This window comes from Monodelphis domestica, chromosome 1, assembly GCF_027887165.1.
Source record: "Monodelphis domestica isolate mMonDom1 chromosome 1, mMonDom1.pri, whole genome shotgun sequence".
NCBI lineage: Eukaryota > Metazoa > Chordata > Mammalia > Didelphimorphia > Didelphidae > Monodelphis > Monodelphis domestica.
In genome coordinates, this window is record NC_077227.1 from 94,434,229 (window position 1) to 94,457,804 (window position 23,576).

The following is a 23,576-nucleotide window of genomic DNA, read 5'->3' on the forward strand; positions in this document are numbered from 1 at the left end:
AGGGTTTTACGTTGGCTATATTTCTACCAAGAATGGTTATTACACCTTTTTCTATTTCCCACTATTGGACAGTGATGGCTTATTTGAATAAATTTACTTTAATTGTCCAGTGTCTTTCCATCTTTACCTTTCTTCTAACTCCCCATCAGTTTTGTCCTCACCTTTAACTGGTTGATCTGATTGCACACAGCTAATTCTCCTGTGACTTTTGCATGATGTGGCTTGCCATTGTTTGACCATCCTATCAGTGATGAGCATTTCTGAACATACCTGGGTTTTTCCCTAGAGAGTAGTCTGTCTCCAAGACCAGACTTAAAGCTTTTATGGCTTGCTAGAAAAACACCGGGGTGACTAGCAGGATCTTTGAAAAACCAGGATTATCTGGTTTCCTTACACTTTAATAAGACATTAAAGTATGATACTGTGATGATTATTAAAAATGGAGTTAAACACAGAGAACACTAGGAATCTGTAGAATGTTTAAATAATGTAGGTTTGGGCTGATGGAAATGTTAATGTGTAGAAACATTAATATTTTGCTGTTATTGTTTCAGAAAGAGAAATGGCCTGATTTGAAACTGCAGTGTAAACTTTTGGAAAAAGTAACCCCAACTTTTTTTGGGGGGTCGAATTTTCAAAATAAGGTTATATAATAAACCAAGAGATAAGGTTTCATTTGTCTAAATTTAAATTTCTTTTGCTTACTGGTTGGAATTTTTCAATAATTCTGCTCTAGATGCAATATTTTATTGGTTGTTAATAAATGAAAGGGAAGATAGATTTTGACTACCCAAATCTTTATCAAAATATCAAATATCAAAATATCAAAAATAAATGCATTTAATAATATAATGAATCTATAGTTTTAAAGTAGCAAATTGGACTCAAAACAAAATAGACACAAATAAACATGTTATTCATGCTATTCATTTTTATAAAGTGCAGATTTAATTTTCACTTGGTTCCCCTTAGTAAATATCCTCTCAATTTAAACACTAAAATGAAAAAGAAAGAAATGTTTGATTAAGAGCCTTTTAACACCTAACAGAAGAAAGTGAAAGAAACCGTTAACTAAATTCTTAACTGAGTCTATTTCTTGGCAAGAATTTTTAAGATGTCAGTACTATGTTAATAAAAAGCAAATATATGACCACATTAAACAAACAGCTGGTAAAAAGAGTTTGGACACTCATGCTAACTTGAAAATTTTAAATTCTTTTCCAATTATCAAAAAAATAGTATATGAACAAGGATACTTAATTTTCCATGTAACCAAATCCATAAAATTGCTCCTTAAGTTTTGGCTCTAGCAAAGAGGTGATTCTCACACTCCTTTATTGACTGTAAAAGTTTTTTTGGACACAAACATCTATATGTGATATACAGATAATCTCTTCCTCCACAACCCATGAGTATGAGTATTTCTAGTACAAGTTAACTTGAAGTTTATTGATGGCTTTAGGATGCCAGATGCTTAATTCAGCAATTGTATAAATATGAACTATTAAAGTTGTCCACTCCTAAGTATAAAAATCTCTGCAAACCCCACATAATACAGGCAAAATGTTCAAAGGCCAAGAAAACAAACTTTTATACAAGAAAGTGCTCCTGCAGTGCCTTTTTAAGGATCTTTAAGACAATTCTGCAGAAAATTCTGTAGTCTGGCTCAGAAAGTAGAGTTCCTCATGAGGAATTCAAGTTCTTCGCAGAAGATTACAAAGCAAAATTTCAGGCTGCTTACTGAAAATAAACAATTATTATTATTATGGCTATGGAATGAGACAAAGCGGACGGTTTTTGTAGTACTAAACTGAAGGCTTTTGGGTTTTCTGTAACTTTGAAATGCATCTCTTAGTTTTGTTCTTACGCTAGGATCCCAGTTGTTTTTATAACATTATTTGTGGTAGTGACATCATTTTGTTTAACTCCACTGACTTTATGAAACTGTGATAAAAGAGAAAATGAGAAGTATTTCCAGAGGTGCATCAGTGTATTACAAATCAAATGTCAAAACTTTCAAATGAGTTATTAAAAATATCATATTTTTTCCTTTGCTATTGTTAGAATTTGACATTAGTGGACCATAATAGTGAAGAACTTTATACTGACCCCCAGCTAGACACATCTATCATGGAATCAAATCTTAAGCATTTGTTCAGCAGCTGCAAGATGACACAGAAAGTTTTCTGTAGCTGGCGGAAATCGTTTTTGTTTCAGAGTCTCAAAGCTGAGCTTTGGTTTCTCTCCATCGTCAGAAACTTCTGCAAATGATGCCAGATTGGCCAAGATTTCTCTTGTTTTAAGTGAAATATCCTTTAACAAAAGAAATGTGTATGTTAGACTTGAACGATTCATGCCTGGAATGCTTTCCTTCTTCTTCTCCACCTCCTAGTTTCTTTCTAGATTCAACTGAAATCCCACCTTTTACAAGAGGTCTTTCCTAGGCTCCACTCCCTCCCCACTGCTAGTGCCTTCCCTTTGAAATTATTTTCCACTTCCATTATATCTCTTCTATGTACAATTTTTGCATAGTGTTTTCCCTCATTAGAATGTGAGATCCTTGAGGACAGGGATCATATTTTTGCTTTTCTTTGTCTCTTCAGCACTTAGCAGAGTGCCTAGAACATGACAAACATTTATAATAAATGTTTGTTGTCTATCTTCTCTTTCCTACTGTCCACAATGACTGTCCCAAACCTCTTCCATCTCTCTTCAAATAACTTCCCTTACTCTCATCCTCTCACTTGAGGCCTTTACTTCATTCTTAACTAAAAAAAAATCTTCTTTGGGCCTTTGTGTCAGTTCTCTCTCCTAATTCTCTTTTTACCTGTTTCATTGCCTAGCAAATCACAAGGAAGTAAAAAATATTTGTGGATTGAATGATTAATCAAAGAATTACCTTAATGACTTGGCTGTCTGACTTTTCTGGGTCTTCTGCAGACTGAAGAATTAACTGACCAATTTCTTTGTGTAGTTTCCCCATTGTCATGGCTTCTGTGATATACCAAGAATATGAATATCAGGTGCAGATTTGGAAAATTGCAGAATAAGGCTGAACATTTTATGATAAAATAATTGCCCTTTATGTCTATGAACATAACAGGGAGAAGCTTTCCAAATACAAATAACAACCTCAAAGACTTCTGCCATCACAGAAAAATAATACCTAGAATAGTATTCCATGTAAAAATTAAAGGTAAAGCAAAATAGAAATTAGTTGTCCTTTTTGCCACGAGTTCAGGGCCTGCCATGTTCAAGGCTTCAGGGGTCCTCAGCTAGGTGTGACAACAAAGGCGTAAATGAGTGATGGGAGACAGCTGTATGTGTTAGCCTGGGGCCAAGCTTTGCATGGAACTGCTTCTGCCAGGCCCAGGGCTGGTTTTATTTTTATACCCCAAGGATTACATACTTTTTTGGCACACAGCTACATTATTCAACATACATGTTCAAATGCAGATAATTGGATAAGTGATACATTAACTTTTAACAAATCATCTGATTAACATTCTGTGATCATTCTATATACTTATATTGTTACTATTGATTTTGATAGCATACACAAAGCTTTTGCAAAAGATAAATGATTTCGTCACAGGTGGAGTAGCTACAGCTCAGGTTTTTCATTAACCTGTAAGGTGCTTGAGCTTGTGGACAATCAAAATTATTTGTTACTTTTTAAAAAATTGATAATCAATCAGAAGTTCTAGAAGACAATCGACAAACTGCAGCCAAGTTGAAGGATCAAAGGGGTAATAGAAACACAACTCAGTTTTAATATTAGGCTAATCTTATTTCAGTGTTTCATGGGGAGTTTCCAAGATGGATTTTGGTTGGTAAATCAAGTCACTGAGGCATGGTGTACTAAGGCATGATGTACAAGCCTCTCCCTAGGATGACTGATGTACTGGCTTAGGAGAATTTGTTCTGAGCATGGGAGTGGGGAATTTCTGAGCACAGCTTTGTTAGAAGTTATATGCATAAGCAGAAGTTAACCCATGATAGTCTTTTAGGTTTGGTTTTATAAGTATGATCTTTTGGTGGTATTCTAGGGGGATAATGTGGAGCATTAGTATGAATCCTGCAAGTAATTCATATTATTTTTCGTGATGTTAGGGAGAGAACAATAATTATAGCAATTCCAATAGTAAGGGATGTTAGTGAGAGAAGTCACACAGAGGGGGGCTAAGTGGGTGTTTCATCTTTTCTAAAGGTCACTCTGCAGTCTTCAGCCTTCACCTGTGACCATGTCAGATTGTGGGTTTGACAGCCCCCAACATCCTTTAAAAATGTGCTTGCTACAAACCCAGGAACTATATGAACACAATTACAAAACACTTTTCAGATAAATAAAGACAGACTTAAACAACTGAAGAAATATTAATTGCTCATGGGTAGGCCCAGCCAATATAAAAATTACTTTTTAGAACTAGAAGAAATAATAATGAAATTCGTCTAGAAGAACAAAAGGATCGCAAATATCAAGGGAATCATTGAAAAAGACAGTCTAACAGTATCAGATTTGAATCTATATTACAAAATGGTTATCATAAAGACAATTGGCTACTAGCTAAGAAATAAGAGTGGTAGATCATGGAATAGATTGGTTACACAATACATAGTAGTAAATGACCACAATAATCTAGGGTTTGACAAACCCAAAGATTTATGCTTTTTGGTAAAGAACTCATCATTTGACAAAAAAAATTATTGGGAAAACTGGAAAATAGTTTGGCAGAAACTAGGCATTGAAAATTACCTCACGCCATATGTCAAGAAAAGGTCAAAAGAAATAAGTGATTTAGAAATGAAATGTAATAACATGAGTAAATTATGGGAATATGGAAAAACTTACCTGTCAGATCTATGGATAAGGGAAGAGTTTATGACCAAACAAGAAATGGAGAAAATCACAAAAGATAAATTGGATAATTTTAATCACATGAAATTAAAAAGATTTTTGCACAAATAAAACCAATGCAGCCAAAATTAGAAGGAAAGCAAAAAACTCAGAAGGAGGGGGATTTATAGTAAGTTTCTGTGATAAAGGCATCATTTCTCATATATAGGGAAGTGTGCTAAGTTTATAAAAATAGGAGCCATTCCTCAACTGAAAAGTGGTTAAAGGATATGAATAGGCAGTTTTCATTAGAACCACAACAAAAAGCTATTAGTAGTCATATGAAAAAATGCTCTAAAACACTAATGGTTAGAGAAATGCAAATTAAAATAATTCTGATTTATCACCTCATATTTAGTGGATTGGCTAACCAAAGAAAAAGAAAAGGACAAACACTGGAGGGAATGTAGAAAAATAGGTACACTGATGTTCTGTTGGAATTGTGAACTGTTCCAAACATTCTCTTCAGAATAATTTGGAACTATACCTGAAGGGCTATGCATACCCTTTGACCTAGCAATACCTCTTACCAGGTCTGAATCCCCCCCAAAAATAAAAAAAAAAGAAAAATACCTACTTGTACAAAAGTATTATAGCAGCTCTTTTTGTGGTAACAAAGAATTGGAAATTAAGAGTATGTCCCTCAACTGAGGAATGGCTGAATAAATTGTAGTATATGATTGTGATGGAATATTATGCTACAAGAAATGATGAGCAGGATGATTTCATCCTGGAAAGTCTTCTATGAATTTATACAAAGTGAAGTTTACACAACAAAGAGAACATTGTACACACTAATGATGATCTACTATCAAAGACTTAGCTACTCTGATCAAGACAGTGATCTGCAACAAAAAGACCCATAATGAAAAATGCTATCTAATGCAATGGAGAAAACTGAGGATCTCTTAATCCAGACTGAGGCCTATTTTTTTTTTACTTATTTTTCTTGGGTTGTACTTTGTAGAGTATGGCTCTAAAGCAATGAGACACTATCCCTGGATTCCTCCTGTAATCAGTCCTATTTCTTTAGAAACACAATTTATTTATTTATTTTTTTAATAGGCCCTTACCTTCTGTCTTGGAATCAATACTGGGTATTGGTAAGGGCTAGGCAATGGGGGTTAAGTGACTTGCTCAGGGTCATACTGCTAGGGAGTGCCTGAGGCAAGATTTGAACCCAGGACCTCCTATCTCTGGGCCTGGCTCTCAACCCACTGAGCAACCCAGCTGCCCCCTAGAAGCACAATTTATGCTTTTAAAATTTATCTTTCTGGCAAGAGTGTTATGAAAGACATATTTCTTCTCAGCCCTGAAGAGGTCCCATTGTGCCATCAATGTACAAAAGCCCCCTAAAAACTGGAGGTAACAATCCACAAGAGCCATTTCGGTTCCACATATTCTGGCCTTCTAACTATGAACATCAGCATTTCACTCCAAATACGGTTCTAAGAAAATACTGTCCTGTTGACTTTGACTGGGATAACAAATTCATAAAACTGGGCAGCTGCCAGTTAATGGGTGTTATACTTCACTAACTCAAGTGTTTTTCTTTCTGACTTTCAATTACCCACAGCTTTTCAAGAAGAAATTATTTTAGAAGCTGCCGGAGAAAACTTCAACCAAACCCTAACAAACTAAAACTTTCATTTCATTTTATTTTATTTTATTAGATGTTTCTATTTAATCCTCAAATGATCAGAAAATTGGTGTCATGGGTAGAGTGCTAAAGCCTGGAGTCAAAAAGATTCCTGAGTCTAAATCTGGCCTCAGACACTTACTAGCTGTGTGACCCTAGGTAAGTCACTTAACCCTATTTGCCTCAGTTTCTTCATAAGTAAAATGAGCCAGAGAAGGAAATACTAAATCAATCCAGTGTTTTTGCCAAGAAAACCTCAAATGCAGTCATAAAGAGTCAGACATGACTGAAAAACTAGGAAGACACTAGACATGACTCAAAACATAAGCTTTAAGTAAAGCTTCCAAGGGGATAGGAGGTAGGGTATCTTGTGACAAAAGATTTTCTAGCTCCTGATGTTAGAGGCCAGGCTTGCCCCAGGACAAGACTCTGTACAGAGAGAATACATCACTCCAGAGCAGAGGGACGGAGTCCCTTCATGAAAAATGAGAGCAAGACACCAGCTTATTGGGTCTCACAGTGGTTATTACATGAAATGCCTCCAGAACCTAGAGAGCAGCTTGTCCAGTTCCCAAAGTACTGTTTCTTGCAGAACCAGCCTGAAAGATACAGTTGTTCTTGGCACATTTTCTATCTTAACAAAGTTACAAAACAAAGGACTAACCTTTTGCAGGTTGAGAAACTGTAATCTCACTATCTGCCAGATTCACAAATACATCATAAAGATCGGGTCTGTTGCTCACCTCCGGGTTCACAAATCCAGCAATATAACCTGTGCAACAAAGACCAAGAGAGAAGGTAAAGCTTTGTAAAAATAAAATGTAGGGGGAAGCTGGGTGGCTCAGTGGATTGAGAGCCAGGCCTAGAGATGGGAGATCCTAGGTTCAAATCTGACCCCAGACACTTCCCAGCTGTGTGACCCTGGGCAAGTCACTTAACACTCATTGCCTAGCCCTTACCACTCTTCTGCCTTGGAGCCAATACACAGTATTGACTCTAAGACAGAAGGTAAGGGTTTAAAAAATAATAACAATAATAAATAAAATAAAATGTAATTAGAAAACAATTTAAAATAACGCACAACTATTCGTATCAGGGATTATGACAGTGGAAAGAGAAAATAAAATTTTGTTTGTTTTAAAATTTCTCCATTCTTGAAAGTATACTCAAATATTAGCTCTCAGTGGCAGATCTTTTTAACTGGCTAAATATCAGCAGGCTTTTGGATGTCACCTGAGTAAGTGTGGCATGGTGGATAGAGGGTCAGCCTCAGGCAGGATGAGCTAGATTCAGGTTTTTGACACATAGTGGCAGAATAAACTAGGGTAATTCTGAACTTTTCAATGCCTGAGGCCCCTCTTTAAGACTAAAAGTTGCACTAAAAATTGCAAGAGTTGTAGATTTGCATTGGGAGTGGTTATTTCCTAAGCAGGAATTCTATACGCCAATGAAACCACACATTGGGGGAGGGTGAAGCCATAAGAACCACAGAATGTTGAAATGACGACCCCACAAGGAAAAGGGGGCCTTTAAGTCTTATACAAATTTAAGTTGTCATATAGTATTGTAATAACAATCACATGCTGGTTACAACAATGATCTCATTCTTAATAGTCATACATATCCAATAACCTTATCTTAAAGATAACGTTTAATTCTTTCCTTGATCATGAGGGAATTGAGGGGCTTAGGAGAGCAAGTGGTTCATTTTGGGAATTAAGTGAACCACATTGACTCCATCTTGTCTGGAGCTAACTCAGTGTCTCCTTCTGTTCAATCACGAGTCCAATCCAACTTCTGACCTGGTGAGGAAATTTTATTCAATTGTGAAAGGTGGAAGAAAACCTTATTGTACTGTTTGAATGAAGCCCTGGGAAATTGCGCCACCTCTACTTGCTGCTGAGAGACCCTTAACCAAAGGCCTACATTATGTTGACCAGAAATGCAGTCAGATCCTAAGACTAATGCAAAGAATTTTCTCATAATTGTACATCTCAAGTAATCTATATGTCTTATCTGAAAATTGGCCCCAGGTTGATCAATCACTTCTTGTTTCCATGTGTCTTTGTTTACAGATACTTGGAGAGGAGTGGGACACCTCTTTTTCTGAATTCTGGGAATGGTACCTGTGCACTCTTTCCCTCCCAACTTGGAGAGTCCCTAATCATGCCACCAATAAGGAATCAGATTACCTAATGTAGTATTGTTTCCTTTTAATTAATTGGCCTTATTTGATTCACTGTTTTTAATACATAGAAATCTATCTCTCCCTGTATTTGGGGTCTGGGCCTCATTAGCTGAAGAAGGGGTCTGGGCTTCATTAACAAATGAAGCAACTGGCATGCACTGCTTAATAAATCCATAGCTGAGAAGTTCAAACCTTTTTTTCCTGAGTCATCTTGCCTTTTGATCACCACATATGCCCGGGGATATAAAGCCTCTAAAAGCAAATATTTACATTTAGCTAAAACAAAATAATAATAATGGCCAAAGAAACTAAATAGTCTCTGACAACCTCCTAACACACATCAATAAGTTAAATTCTATAACAAACTGAATTTATTAAGAAACAAATGATGGTCTATGTTATAATCCCTCAATTCTAGTTTAAACATTTTTCTTATCACTACAAACATCGCTGGTACCTGTGCAAGTCTTCAGTGCTTCCAATTCATCATTATTAAGGTGTACATATGAATGAAGAATTGACCAGTCTTGTCGATGCCAAACCAAGGCAGGTAGAATCCTGTGGGTATCAAATCAATAGTTTGAATTAATTAAAAACCTTGATGCCAAGCATAAAGGAGATCTGGAAGATACCATAGGGAGCAACTCATGAGTAGAAAGGGACCTTAGAAGTCATCTAATCCAATGCCCTCAATTATAGACTTTGAAAAGAGTGTTTCTTCTGTCCTATAAATTAAAATACTTGTTTTTCAATATTCAGTCTTTTATAATCAATCACAAAAGCAAAAACATATTAAGTCTTCCATTTAGTAATTCAATGCAGTAAAAGTATGGTACTAATGAGGTCATCGTTGTATATTCAATTCCTTTGTAAGCCTCTGGTGCAGTGTCAGGCTTAAGTACCATCCCCAATCATATATCTCCTCACTCCCCAGCCCCATTCCCAGTTATTTTAGTCAAAAGAACTAGTGAGTGGTTGGATCAATATAAACTGATTATCAATCAGAACTACATAAAAGAATATGATCAAAGGGCAGTCACGTCAGCTTCATATCTTAAATCAGTTTCACTTATAAAGGAGCTAAAATTGGCATTTTAAAAATAACTGAATGACAAATTGTTATTTTTTCTAAATTGTGCTCTAACTTTCCTTTAGAAAAAAAAATCCCTATCAGCCAGTAAGACAGACAACAGACCTGGTACATCCACATACAACCTGGAGAACACCCATTGCTTTATGTCTCAAAAGTATTTTGAAATTTATAAATTTTAAAAGATATATAAGGGGGGCATCTGGATAGCTCAGTGGATTGAGAGCCAGGCCTAGAGATGGGAAGTCTTAGGTTCAAATCTGGCCTCAGGCATTTCCCATTTGTGTGACCCTGGGCAAGTCACTTAACCCCTATTGCCTAGCCCTTACCACTCTTCTGCCTTGGAGCCAATACACAATATTGACTCCAAGACGGAAGGTAAGGGTTTTAAAATAAAAAAAAGAAAGATATATACACTATAAGAATATTCAATTTGAAGAGGCCCAATTTAATAAACTCAGTAAGAAAGTCATATTATAGCATAATGTGTATAAATAATTATCTCATTTAGAGGGAGCTCCATAGCTCACTGGATGGAGAAGTGGATCTAGAGACAGGAGATCCTGGGTCCAAATCTGACCTCAGACACTTTCTAGCTGTGTGACCCTGGGCAAGTCATTTAACAGTTGCCTAGCTCTTACCACACTTCTGCCTTGAAACTGATACTTAATAATGATTTTAAGATGGAAGGGTTTAAAAAAAAAATAGAAGGTATGGAAGTGGGAGTTTGAATATCTTTTCAAAGGAATAGCTGGGCCTGAAAGTTTGGAAAACTGAGTTCTAATCTAGGTTCTATAACTAATTTGTTGTGTGGGTCAAGCAAGTCACTTTCTATCTCTGAGTCTGATCAAATTCTCTCATTTTTAAATTATAAAATGGAAGCACAGAGAGCAAGAAATTTATCCAAAGTTACACAGCAGGTAAGTGAATGAACTGTATAATATAACAAAAAGTCATGTCACTTCTCAAAAATCTTTAGCAATTTCCTGTTCTTTACTAGATAAAGTAAAAGTTCCTAGGCCTAGCATTAAAGGCACACCACGATTTGGCTCAATCCCCATCATGGCCTGATTTCATATTACTCATCTCTATGTTCTCTGTCCTCTAAGTGTCTAGACTGCTCTTTGCCATCCCCATCCCAACACACTCTCTGTTCTCATAGGTCCCTGTCTTTGTTCACACGGTTCCCTATATCTGGAATCAGACTCTTCCTCTGTCTCTGATTAAAATCACATAAAACTTCTCTGCTAGCAAATTTGCTATAGGCAACTCAATTTGAATTTTCATTTCTATAGTAAATCTTGAAGTAAAATAGCAAATCGTGTTTACAATGGGAGGCCTTTAACATTAATTAAAAAAAAAAGTGTGGAGGTAAAGCCAAGATGACAGAATAGGAAGAATTACATCAGAGCTCCCCACCCCCTACCTCCAAACAGGTTTGTAAAATGCACCAAACTGAATCATGATCAGGAAATCCAAGGGAGAAAAAAAAATCAGGGAGTCATTTTCCAGTTCAGATATGCTACAAGGAAATAGAGAGGTATATAGATAAAAGGGATGGGCTCTAACAAGGAATGCCCTCATGGAATATCCCAGCACAGAGAGAGACTGTGGACAAGGACAAATGGCAATCCTAAATCCAGCCACAAGAGACCCAACTTTGTGCACGGTATAGGAACCAAAGATAACTAGAGAGCTGGGCTAGTCTGTTCTGTTCTGTTCTGGTCCACAGATCCAGGGCTAACTGAGGAGGGCAGCTAGACCATGGGATAGCCATTCATGAAAAGGATGTGGTTGAGGGTCCTAGGCTACATAATGGAACAGAAAGCAAATTCAGAAGCAAAAAAGAGCTGTGTGGTTCTAATCCAAAGAGTAAAGTTTCCATTCTATCCTCCAGCCTACCCTGAAGCCTACAATGGAAAAACCAGTCCAGGAATCCTAGGCCAAAGGGAAACTCAGTAATTATGACTCTGAAACAACTAAAAGTAGCTAAGTCTACTGATATATCAATAGAAATAAGTCCAGAGATATGCTGCTAAGACTCAAACCCAGGTAGGGAGCTTGCAAAGTTCAGACCAGGAAGGCAGAAATTAGACTGGATTAGAACACTTTGGGAGCACTAAAAGCCTGCAACTACCCAGTCTGAGCTGTCCTTAAGATCCTTGAATAACAGAATACTCAATATCTCTACTTGAAAGCTGTGACCAAAAAAGAGCCCAAGCACCAAAAATTTTATAAAATCTTAAAAGAAAACTACAAAGATTTCTTAGAACCAGAGGATAAGTTGAAATAGAAGGAATCTACCACTCAGCTTCTAAAAGGAATTCCAATATGAAAAATCACAGAAACATCATAGCCAAAATTCAAAACTTCAAAGTCAAAGAAAAAATACTTCAAACAGCCAGAAAGAAAGAATTCAAGTCCTAAGAAACAACAGTCAGGATCACACAAGATTTAGCAGCCACCACTAAAAGGAAGGGTAAAGCCTGGAATACAATATTACAGAAGGCAAAAGATATGCCCTCAAAGCCAAGAATAATTTACCCAGGAAAAATGAATACAATACTAAGGGGTGGGGGGGATGAGGGGATGGATCTTTAATGAAATAGAGGATTTCAAAGAATTCTTGATGAAAAGAAGAGCTGCATAGAATTCTAGTGTTATCCATCTTTTAATCTTTCCTCTCTCTATAGCTTGTTTGTACATATTTGTTTGTTCTCTCTCCCATTAGATTGTGAGCTCCTTGAGAGTGGAGGCTGCCTTTTGCCTCTGAACACTAAGAACACTTCTTAGCACACAGTAAGGGCTTAATAAATTTCTGCCTGACTGAAAGAAAATACCAGAGAATCAAGAGAAGCACAAAGAAGTAAACATGAGTAAGCAATCATAAGGGACTAAGCAAGGATAAACTGTTTATATACCAATGCATGGAGATGATGCATGTGTCTCTCATGAATTCTGCCATTAGCATGGGTCATATAGAAGGAAGTCTAACTAGACAGGACTGGGAGTAGTTCTGTTATTTTTTGATGATCTTAAAAGAATGGGAAGAAAGAAGAAAAGGAATGCACTGGAGTGAGGGATAGCATAAAGGGAAAGGAAATATAGGATGGGAAAAAACTATCACATAATTAGGGTGAACAAGTAGAAGTCTACACTAAAAAGGAGGAAGGTAGGGGAGTTCAGTTGGTCATTAAACTTTAATTTCACCTAAACTGGTGAAAATGAAAAAATATACATACATAGATATTGGGTTGCTCTTTTGCATGCTGAATCTGATTTTCCTCTCTTACAATATGCACACAGAGCTGGGTACAAAAACACATTTCACTAAACAGGGAAAGAAATGGGAGAGAGGTACACAATAAGAGAGAGAGCATATCAAGAGAGGGATTAGTCTTAAGCAAAACAAACTCTAAAGATGTATGAAAATGCATATGGAAGTTATTTTTGTATTGGTAAAGAAATTGAGAATATGTCCATCAACTAGGGAAGGGCTGAATGAGTTATGGTGCATAAATGTAATGGAATCATATTGTGCTATAAGAAATTATAAAGGGGATAGTTTCAAAGAACCCTGGAAACACTTCTTTGAACTGATCCAAAGTGACATCAGCAGAACCAAGAGAATAATTATGCAGTGACAACAATATTATAATGACAATTTTGAAAGACTTAGGAATTTTTGATCAATGCAATGACCAACCACCATGCCAGACTAATGATAAAACAGGCTAAACAAGTCCAGTCACTTAGTGTGATGAAATGAGAATGCAGATTAAGACATATTTTTTAGACATCAACAAATTAAAAATTGGTTTTGCTTGACTACAAATGTTTATGTCAGGGATTCTATTTTTTCTTTCTCAAGAGTGGAGAAGAAAATAGATTTTTGTTGACTCAAAGAATTTGAATTTTTAAAATAATAAAATGTATAATAATGTACTTAAAATTTGCAAAAGGAAGAAAAAAGAATGAACTTTAAAAAAATGTTTTACATTTAAACAATTACTTATTTTATGCTAGTCATTTGACAATTTTTTCTTCTCAAAAGTCAGTGGACTTAGGGAATTTCTATTACTGTCATTTCCCTTTAAATGGAGAAGTATTAAAATAAATCCCTTTTATGCAATCACTTTTTTTTTTACCCTTACCTTCCATCTTAGAATCAATACTATGTATTGGTTCCAAAGCAGATGAGTGGTAAGGGCTAGGAAATGGGGGTTAAGTGACTTGCCCAGGGCACACAGCTAGGACATGACTGAGGCCATATTTGAACTCAGGATCTCTCATCTCTGGGCCTGGCTCTCAATCCACTCAGTCACCCAGCTGCCCGCTATGCAATCACTTTTAAAGCTATTTCCTTTGCCTAAGATCATTGAAAGCTCTCATCATCTATGTTTAAGGCAAACACAAATGTGATTTTTTTATCTGAGCTACTGAATTTTAAAAATTCATAACTGCATCTTTAGAGGAAATAGCATTTTGCTCAGAACTATGTGAAGTAAGTGTTTTATGTATTACTATTATCTCTAGTTTATAGTCAAGGAAACTCAGGTTCCTAGAAGTTAAATGACTTGATGACATTCATACAGCTAGTGAGGGACCAGTCTTGGATTCAAACTTTAATTTATTGACTCCAAATCCACTCTCTTTTCCACTAAATCATGCTATCCTGTTCCCTTTCTCTAGACCATGATTTATTCTGCTACAAAATAAGAGGAATGTAATACATGCCCTCTAATGTCCTTTCTAATTTTATATGTAAGCAGAGATTCTACCTTCTTTCTGTCCTTCTTTTCTTCCTTCTATCCCTCTATCCATCCATTCTTCCTTCCTTCCTTCCATTCCTTCTTTCTTTCCTTCTGTCTTAGAATAGATAGTATGTATTGGTATCGTATCAAAGGCAGAAGAGTGATAAGGGCTAGAAAACTGGAGTCAAGTGACTTACACAGGTCATACAGCTAAGAAGTGTCTGAAGCCAGATATGAACCCAGACCTATAGACTCCAGGACTGGTACTCTATCCACTGAGCTACCCTGGTAAAGATCTTCAAACCACTATTCTCCAAACTGTATTCATTCCAAACATTCACCGAAAACATAGCAAAAGGCCCCAAGTAATATTCTGGAAAGTACTACTGTCAATCTGTTTTAAAATGTTGAATCATGGGTGAAATACCTTGTAAACTCTTGGACAGCTTCTATTCTAGGGTGGTAGACCACAATTCTCTTCTTTAGCATCAGAGCAGTATATAAGATGACAGTTTCCATTCCAAATTGAGATACCACATCTTTAAAAAAAAATTTAAGTTTATCACATTAAAATAACATAAGGAAATAAAGTTTTTACTAGGAAAAAAAATCCTCATTTAAAAAAAAAACATTTAAAGCTCTTCTATTTTATAGTACAGGGAACAAATTATTAAACAAATCTTGCAAATAAGTGAGCATCTAAACATTTATACACACATCTGTACTAGATATACATGATATAAACACCTGATAACTCATATATGTGACACATAATAATGCAGGACCAGCAGGAGTGGCAAGTATGTAATGTATTAGGTGATCCGAAAGGGTGTCAAGACAGGCCCTCCTGAACAAAAATATCAACTCCACTGACTGTCACACTACCACCATGGCTTCGTTCCTTTCAATTTTAAAAAGCTTTTAGGTCCTTAAAAGTTCTTTCTCAAATACTTCTGGGAAACAGCCCATTTTAGACTTATAATATTAACATTTAAGGAATATAAGAAATGGAACACAGAACAGGCACTTGAGAATAGCTCACGTTATAATAATATGGTCACAGAGAAAAAAGATTAGACAAAAAGTGTCAAAAAAAGGTGGAGGAATAGCAACAATCTTTATCAATTTCAAAATTTGCATAGGACTGATCCTGTGGGATCACTTTGGCCCCCAAAGATTTCCACAGTCAAACGTTCATGGTCCCCTGTGTTCCTGAAAGTTTAAACCCCACCACTTACTAGCTTTCTGTGGTTCTAGTTTTACAGCAGGGAGAGCAAAGATTGGAAAGTAGGTTAGAAAGTTGGGACAGGAGGGGATTAGAGAGGCCCTAGGCAAGATACAGAGCTGTAGAAATGAAAGAAGCAAGGGAATCCTAAAAGATAATGGGTTTAGGGTATCTCGGGAGACCCTGAATAGGGTGATTAAAAATACTTTTTAAATAAAATATAAGGATTTTAAGTTGTTAGCCACTAGGCGCCAAAAGCCATGAAATTCATGAATTGGTAAATTATATTCACATAATAAAAGAGCCATGAGAAGTATATGAAATATTCCATTTAGTTTACCTTTTATGGAACCTGCAAGGTATGCCTTTCGGGCATCAAAATCTTTGCTAAGGAAAGAGCCATTTTCTTCACTCTGACATATCCCCTTTGTAAGAACCGCAATATAACTTTCCATCATCTTAACTGGACTCCCATGTTTTAGGTACATTCTATAAGGAAGAAGAAAGAATAGCTGTCCTTTTGTCAAGAATAAACCAGCATGTGTTCTAGGTACCATCCAATAGTTTATTAAGACTTTAACACCTGTTTTAATTGAATTTTATTCTTATATATGACGGTGATTTCAGTTTTGGCAGAGGAATGAATGAGAACTTTCTAAGATCCCTGAAAACTCTAGAAAACAATATAATTCATGCCCTGAGCTTCCTTCCCACCCCCACCTCCTTTTAAGTTTCATATTCATAAGTTTGTGTTCTTATAAACAATAACCATGTCCCCTCAATCCCTGGGCTACCTTCAGGGCCCAATTTAAATTTCATCTCTACTTGAAACCTTTCCTATTTCCTAACTAGAAAAGATTTCTAGTGCAAAGGGTATCTTCAGAGCAACTACTCATATCTTTCCTCTTCCCTCTTCTTATTCTATTTTGTATTATATCTAGAGAGAGCAGATATTGCCTTATTCATCTTGGTAGTGCCTGCAGTGCCTAAAATGATACCTTGCCCTTTAGCAGGCATTTAAATGTTATGAGAATTTCCTTTGACAGAAAAAAAAAATTTTAAGCATCCCCCCCTCCAAAAAGGGTTGACTGTCATACCTAGACTACCACATAATTAGAATCCTTCAGTATTTATCAACAGAGATAGAGATTGATAAATACCACCTACATGAACTTCTGAGCTTCCTGTGATAAATACTCAATGGTAAATTATCAATTCAAAAGTATCAAAAATTTTGACAAGCAACTTTTTGCTGCAATTATGCCACAGATTTGGAGCCAGTCACTTCCTAATGACTCTTCCTTTGAATAATGGAAACAATTTTTTTCTTTGGGAAATACCAAGAAATCTGGCAGTTGGGGTCAGCTCCGCATTGTAAATGACAATATAGGGAAGAGAATGAAAGGAAAACAAAATTTAAAAATTAACCTGCTAGTTGTATTTTCTTGTCAACTATCATAAAAATCACCTAACTGGGACCCAATTTAAATGAATCTCTTGAATATCCAGAAAATGTCTTATTTGTGATTTTCAAAACAAAGAGGCAAATAAGAACCTATATAGCTCTCATAGCAATATCTTAATGAAAAAAATCAAATTCTGGGATACATCCTGGAGTTGGTACCCATTCAGCCCAATCTTCTACATTTTCTTGAGCTACAATATTGTGAAAACATAGGTCTTCATAATCATGGCCCCAAGGAATTGCACAATTCTCAATCATTTAAGAAATATTCATTATTCCATATTTACAAGACATAAACTAACACAGAGGAAAATTTTTTTCCAACATCTATGGCTTAAATAACAATAACTAACATTGATATACCATTTTATTAATGAAGCCCAATACCCTTTCTGAATCCTCACTCTATGGAGTCCTCACCATCCATCTTTACAGGGAAATTGAGGCTCAGAAAAGGAATATCATTTGCCCCTAGTGACATGACTAATACATAGGAGATGTGGAATTTGAATTCAGGACTCCCCTTACTCCAAAGGCCAGCACTCTATTCATTATATTCTACCTCCATTTCCTACTTTAAAAAAAAAAGAGGGAGAAGGATTTGAATCAGATTCTCTCTACTATCTCTTCCAGCTCTACCTTAAGATGATTTCATCATATTTTAGATCACTAATATCCTACCAAATATAAGACAAAGCAGGACTACAGAAAAACAGGTGTGAGAGATAAGCCTGAAATTTTCTTTTTCACTGCTAAAGTTTGTTGTGCTACTGAGTGTAATTTCCTACAATATATACATAACTGCAGATTACCATTAAATTCAAGTTTCACACAAACCTGCACAATATCCTAGTAAAGGCAGCATATTTCTCTGGGTTAAAATCTTTGGCAGTCAAAACGATAGAAAAATGAGTCACCTGTCCAAAAGAAAAAGAAAAATATAGGTTTTTAAAGACCAAGATTTCATTACTACTATTGTTTCAACTCTGATTACTTTTTTTTCCCTAAAACCATGAGACATCAAGCAAAATTCTCAAATGTATTAAGAGAGCACAGATCTTTACTGTATTCTACATGATGATACTCAAAATGATCATACCATATCATCAAGCACATTTTAATAAGTTTCATGAACCTTAGGATATTTACTCTTATGCCATAAAAAAAATGAAGAAGTAAATTATTTCAGAGAAATCCAGGAAGACTTGTATAGACTGATGCAGAGTGAAGTGAGAATAATTTATATAGCCTTATATAACAAGTAAAAATGTGTTTTCAATAGCTGCATTTCAACATAATTTGTTTCCTGGATAATCATATATTTTATTTTATATGATTAAACACATTATTCTGAAAAAAGACTGCTTTGGTTTCCCCAGATTGCCAAAAGGATACATGATTTAAAAAATTAAAAAGGCCAATAACCCCTGCACTAAACCTTGTTATTTTTTAATTTGACAAACATAAATTTCCCATATTTCTTACCTTAGCAGATTTTATTGCAACTTAAAAGTATGAATAAAATATTTCATATAAATCTATTTCAGATAGCATCATTACTTCACAAAAAAGGGCTTAATAAATCTCAATTTATGATTTTTATACTAAAATTCCTTTAAATTAAAAAATATATACATATAAATCCATAATCTATAACAATTGGGTATAGAAGGGAGATGAAGATGTTAGAAAGTAATTTGTGCCTTTAGAAGTGGCATTTCAATTGTGGCTAAAGTCAGAAAAACTTTGGTTCAAACCCAGGCTCAGACACTTGTGGAACCTTGGGCAAGTCAGTTGACCTCTCTAGACCTCAGTTTTCTGGTCAATAAAAGGACTGGACTGAACCTCTAAGTTCCCTTCTAACTCTTAATCTATGATTCTATCATCCCGGACTGATGCCCAACTTAACTTTGAAGGCAGCCAACTAACATTTTAGCTTCTTGAATGAGTATATGAGACTATTTACTCTGCTTTATTGCTACTGTTGCCATCAAAATTGAAAACAAAATATGTCAAATGATTTAATACTTCTCTTATATATATGTGGGATTATGGAGAAATATTACAAATAGGAATTTCATGAACAGGAAAGTATGAAATATGAAATTTGTTGTATCTGAAAAAATGTTCAAACCTCATTATTTCCAAAAAGAAATGTACTTATAAAGGGCAGAAACATTTTTTTATTTTCCTCAAAATAACTTTTGGTAACAGAAATGGAGGAATGGAGGAATTACATGGATTCTAAATGTCAGGGTTTTTTGATGTAGAAGAGAAAAATGTATAATATGCTAACTAATTTTTCAAATAGGCACAATAAAATTATATGATTGAGGGAAGGGGAAGGGTACAAACATTTTGTATAATGCCTACTATGTAGCAGGCACTAAAAAAAAAATTCTCATTGTGAACCTTTTCTATTATGTCCATAAGGTACTGAGTTTCTCTGATCTAAAAAGTGGCAATATTTTTGTTAATGAAATATCATGACAAACTTTATATTTATGAAAATAAGATAGAATATTGAACTTGAAGTCAGGAAGATCTGAGTTCAAATACTGTGTCAGATACGTATTACCTGTGTAACCCTGGGCAAGTCACCTAAGGATCAAGGATGATAATATTTGTAAAGTTCAAACCTTAAAGCATTATATAAAGACTACCTATTATTATCATCACTGTTATAATTAAATATAAAAGGCTTGGTTTCTATCTACTTTTCAATATTACCTTTTTTAAAACAGAAGCATCTGGTACTTCAGTTGTTGTGATATAGAACCATGATCTTCTATACTGGCCATATACAAAGGTGTGAAGGAGTTGATTTTCATCTGTGAGGCAGCATTTTCTCAAAAGCATATTCCTTAATTCATCTGTGGTGGAAGGATAACACCATACCCACAGAGTATCTCCATTTGTGTCTTTTTCTATGGTGGAAAGATGTTCACTGTGAGAATGTCAAACAGCAGCAAGGAAGTAAATTGATTGGTTAATTAAGAGTAATTTACCCCAATAGTCTGCTATCCACTTTACAAAGAAATCCTGAACATGTAAAGCAAGTCATTTCTGACCTAAGTTTTAGTTTACCCATAGAGGAAATGATGGGACTAGACTGTGCTTTCTAATGGTCTTTTCAGTCTCTGAAAGTCAATTTCTTGTTCTATTTAAGGTACCATTCATAGTTGTTAAAATGATATTTTGTAAAAATCTTCTCTCTGGCATTACATTTTTTGCCATGTAAGTTTTTTTCCCCAAAAGTTATATTTGACATCCTATACTTTATTTGAAAAGTTGCAGTGGTTTTTTGAAATCAATAATCATTCTAATTATGGGGGTTTTTCTTAAGATCATAGATCCAGAGACACTTCAGAGGCTACCTAGTCCAACCTCATTTACAGATGAGGAAATTAGGTGCAGAGAAGTTAAATGATTTGTCTCAAAACTCACATATAGTAAATAGCAGTGAGGATAGGAATCTAGTTCCTTTAACTTAAACATTCTCTCCAATATACCTTGCTACAATATATCATTTTTTTTCCTTCAAGACAACATAAAAGTGGATTTCATTACCTAGACAGTAAAAATAGTATGAGGAAATGGTAATATATTTTTTAAAACCTGTATATTTTTTAAATACACAAGACCAAAAATTAATATGTGAATTTATTTTTAAAATAATTTGTATTTCCCTATATATCAATAAATAATGTAAAATACTCCTACAATCAATATGTTGAATATTCACATTTCAGTGACAAATCAAACAATTTTATACTCAAACTGCAATCAAGGAAATACCCTAACCCTAGGAAAAACTTCAGGGATATATAAGGAGATAGAACTGTTTGCATTTATGCAAGAAAAAAGGCTTCAAAATGTTCCCAAAGTCAACTTTTAATTTGTGTGTGTGCCAATTTTGATAAATATTTTCAGATAAAACCAGATTTCAACACATGCTACAAACCACAAATTTCACAGAAAATGGTTCTGGCTTAACTTGAGAAATCAACTTATGGAATCCAACGTTTTTGGGTTTCGGTTTAAAAAGTTACAGTATGACTAGGAGGAACCATTCACTTCAGCCTTTTGGCATCTCCCCAAAAATGGGGGTGGGAGGCAGGAATCAAAGTCCTTCAGTAGAAGACTTGAGATGAAAGTACTGATTTGGTTCGGTCCCTTTCTAGTACTGTGACTAGTTTCTTCATCTATAAAATGGGGAGGATAATATCTGCCAATATCCACTTCACTGGGACTATACTTAAGAAAATCACGTTATAAAAGACTAGGCAAATGTGGGTAATAACACTAGGAAGAGGGAAGATATTTTCTCCAACTTAAATGCAATCCAATTCAATAAAACAACTTTTATCACATACAATTCCCAAACTCGTCTTTTTTGGGGGGGGGCAGGTGGAAACTGGGGGGAATAATAATATTTTAAAATCTCAGCAGTGACAAGCTGACAACAGGTGAGGCAGAAAATTCCATTCATTCATTCATATATTATAAATCTTGACCTATCAAATGGGGCGGGAAGAAGCCTTCCCAGATTCATAGATTCAGAGGTGAAAGGAACTCATAAGTCATCTAGTTCGAGTGCATCATTTTACAGATTTAGAAACTGAGGCCCATCAAGGGGATGAGTCACTTGCCCAAGGTCATGTAGGGAGTAAATAATCATAAACAATTATACATTATAAATAATAGTGCCTACTATAAACAGAAAAATATTTTCCCTATAAGACACGATTCTTATGGTGGAAAGATTTTGGGGCGTGGGGAGAGGTTGTAGGGGAAGCAGGGGAAGCGGAGAGGAGGGGCAAGGAGAAATTAAAGAATTCCAAATAGCTAAAGGAGAAGATTGGCTGGGTGATCCAAGGCTACAGAAAATCACATTCATTCCAATTTACGGCCGTGCATTGACTAACAGATGAATGGGGGGGAGGGGACCTCCCGAACCAACAGGACACATTTTCCCTAATTAAATCTTGCCTAGATGGGATTACCTCCCCGGTAGTCACAAGGCCCTGAGATCTCAAAACACTTTAGGGACTCTCGTCCTTCCAAATGCACAATACCCCTCGCATAGGTCCCTCCATGCAGCAGAGGGCCCGACCCTGCGGGGGTGGGGGGGGGAAGGGACGGAGCACCAGGGCTCGCGGAGTGCGGAGGGGCGGAGTGGGGGGGAGGCGGCCTCCTGCTCAGGACACCTCGCTGGGAAGCTAGAGGAAAGCAGGTCCCAGAGGAGGGGGAGGGGAGGGAGGAGGAGAGGAGAAGGGACAGGGGTGCGGAGCCCGCGGCGGGCGGGCGGGGCGCACAGCGCTCACCGATCAGACCCACTCCCAGCATCAGCTGAGTCTCCGCCGCCTCCGCCGCGGCCATGTTTCCCCACCGCCTCCGCCCGCAGAATCCGAGCCCCTCCCAGGCTAGAGCTCCGCCCCGCCTAGAGCTCCGCCCCACCCTCCTCCTCCTTCCCGGCATCTCCCCTCCTCCCTCCCTCTCTTCACCTTTCTCCTTCCCGCCCCCTCTTCTCTTCCCCTTCCTCCTCTCCTATTCTTCCCCCTTTTCCCTTCTGCCCCTTCTTTTTTGTACCTTCTCTCTGTTGACCATCTCCACATTTATCCTGAATATCTCTGCTGTATACATAATTGTCTGCTCTGTTGTCTCCCTCTTTTGAGAGTTCCTCGAGATGTGGAACCGGTTCGGACTTGGTTTTTATCTTTATTTGTATCCCCAGGGTTTATCTGAGGGACTTAATAAATGCTTTTTGACTTGACTATGTCTCCCTAGTGCATTTCCTTCCTTCTCCCCTCCTAAAATCCACGAAGAGTCCTAGAAGGCTTTGGATTAGGAGGGCTACCTGGACCTCCTTTGGGATGGAGGGCATTGCAGCTGCGATAAAGAATAGAAGCGCGGAGCTTCCAATTGCCACCCTAAGAACTGCTTAGAGGCATCTAAAACCCCCCTCCCCCATCTAGAAGAAATTCCTGGGAGAGGAGATGGAGGGAATTATACTTAATGCCAAAATGGGGGCCTAGACCAGGAGAAAGACGGTCTCTTCCTTAAAACCTAGAAGTAAAAGATTAAATGACGTGGTAGAAAGGCTTTAAGGTGTGGTGGAGAGAAGAAACTCAGCCAGTCTTATCTCTAACTTTGCTGCCCGATGCGCTGGAGATACTGTTCCCACTCTGTTCTGCACTCCAAACTCAGTTCTTAAGGCGTTCACTTCAAAGAAAGCTTGCTTCCAAAGGAAGGGAGGGATTGTGCTTCCTCTCACATATTCATTAACTAAAACTCCACCCAAAGCCCGAAAGGAGG

General features: G+C 36.5%; 1 protein-coding gene across 3 annotated transcripts; it reads right to left on the bottom strand.

Annotated features, from left to right (window-relative positions):
* Positions 1-913: 913 nt before the first annotated feature.
* DENND10 (DENN domain containing 10) lies at positions 914-22,697 on the bottom strand. Of its 3 annotated transcripts, XM_001367966.4 has the most exons (9): positions 22,586-22,697; positions 19,989-20,185; positions 18,096-18,175; positions 16,134-16,282; positions 14,996-15,107; positions 9,182-9,282; positions 7,201-7,308; positions 2,900-2,994; positions 914-2,313 (listed from the first exon to the last, which is right to left on the bottom strand). In XM_001367966.4, the coding sequence occupies exons 1-9, from the start codon at positions 22,638-22,640 to the stop codon at positions 2,137-2,139; spliced, it is 1,074 nt and encodes a 357-aa protein (XP_001368003.1). In that variant the 5' UTR covers positions 22,641-22,697; the 3' UTR covers positions 914-2,136. The 3 variants fall into 3 exon arrangements, with proteins under 3 accessions (XP_001368003.1, XP_016283898.1, XP_056659509.1); XM_016428412.2 differs by lacking the exon at positions 19,989-20,185 and having other exon boundaries at positions 22,586-22,657; XM_056803531.1 differs by lacking the exons at positions 914-2,313; positions 2,900-2,994; positions 7,201-7,308 and adding an exon at positions 8,330-8,976.
* Between the last annotated feature and the right edge of the window lie 879 nt (positions 22,698-23,576).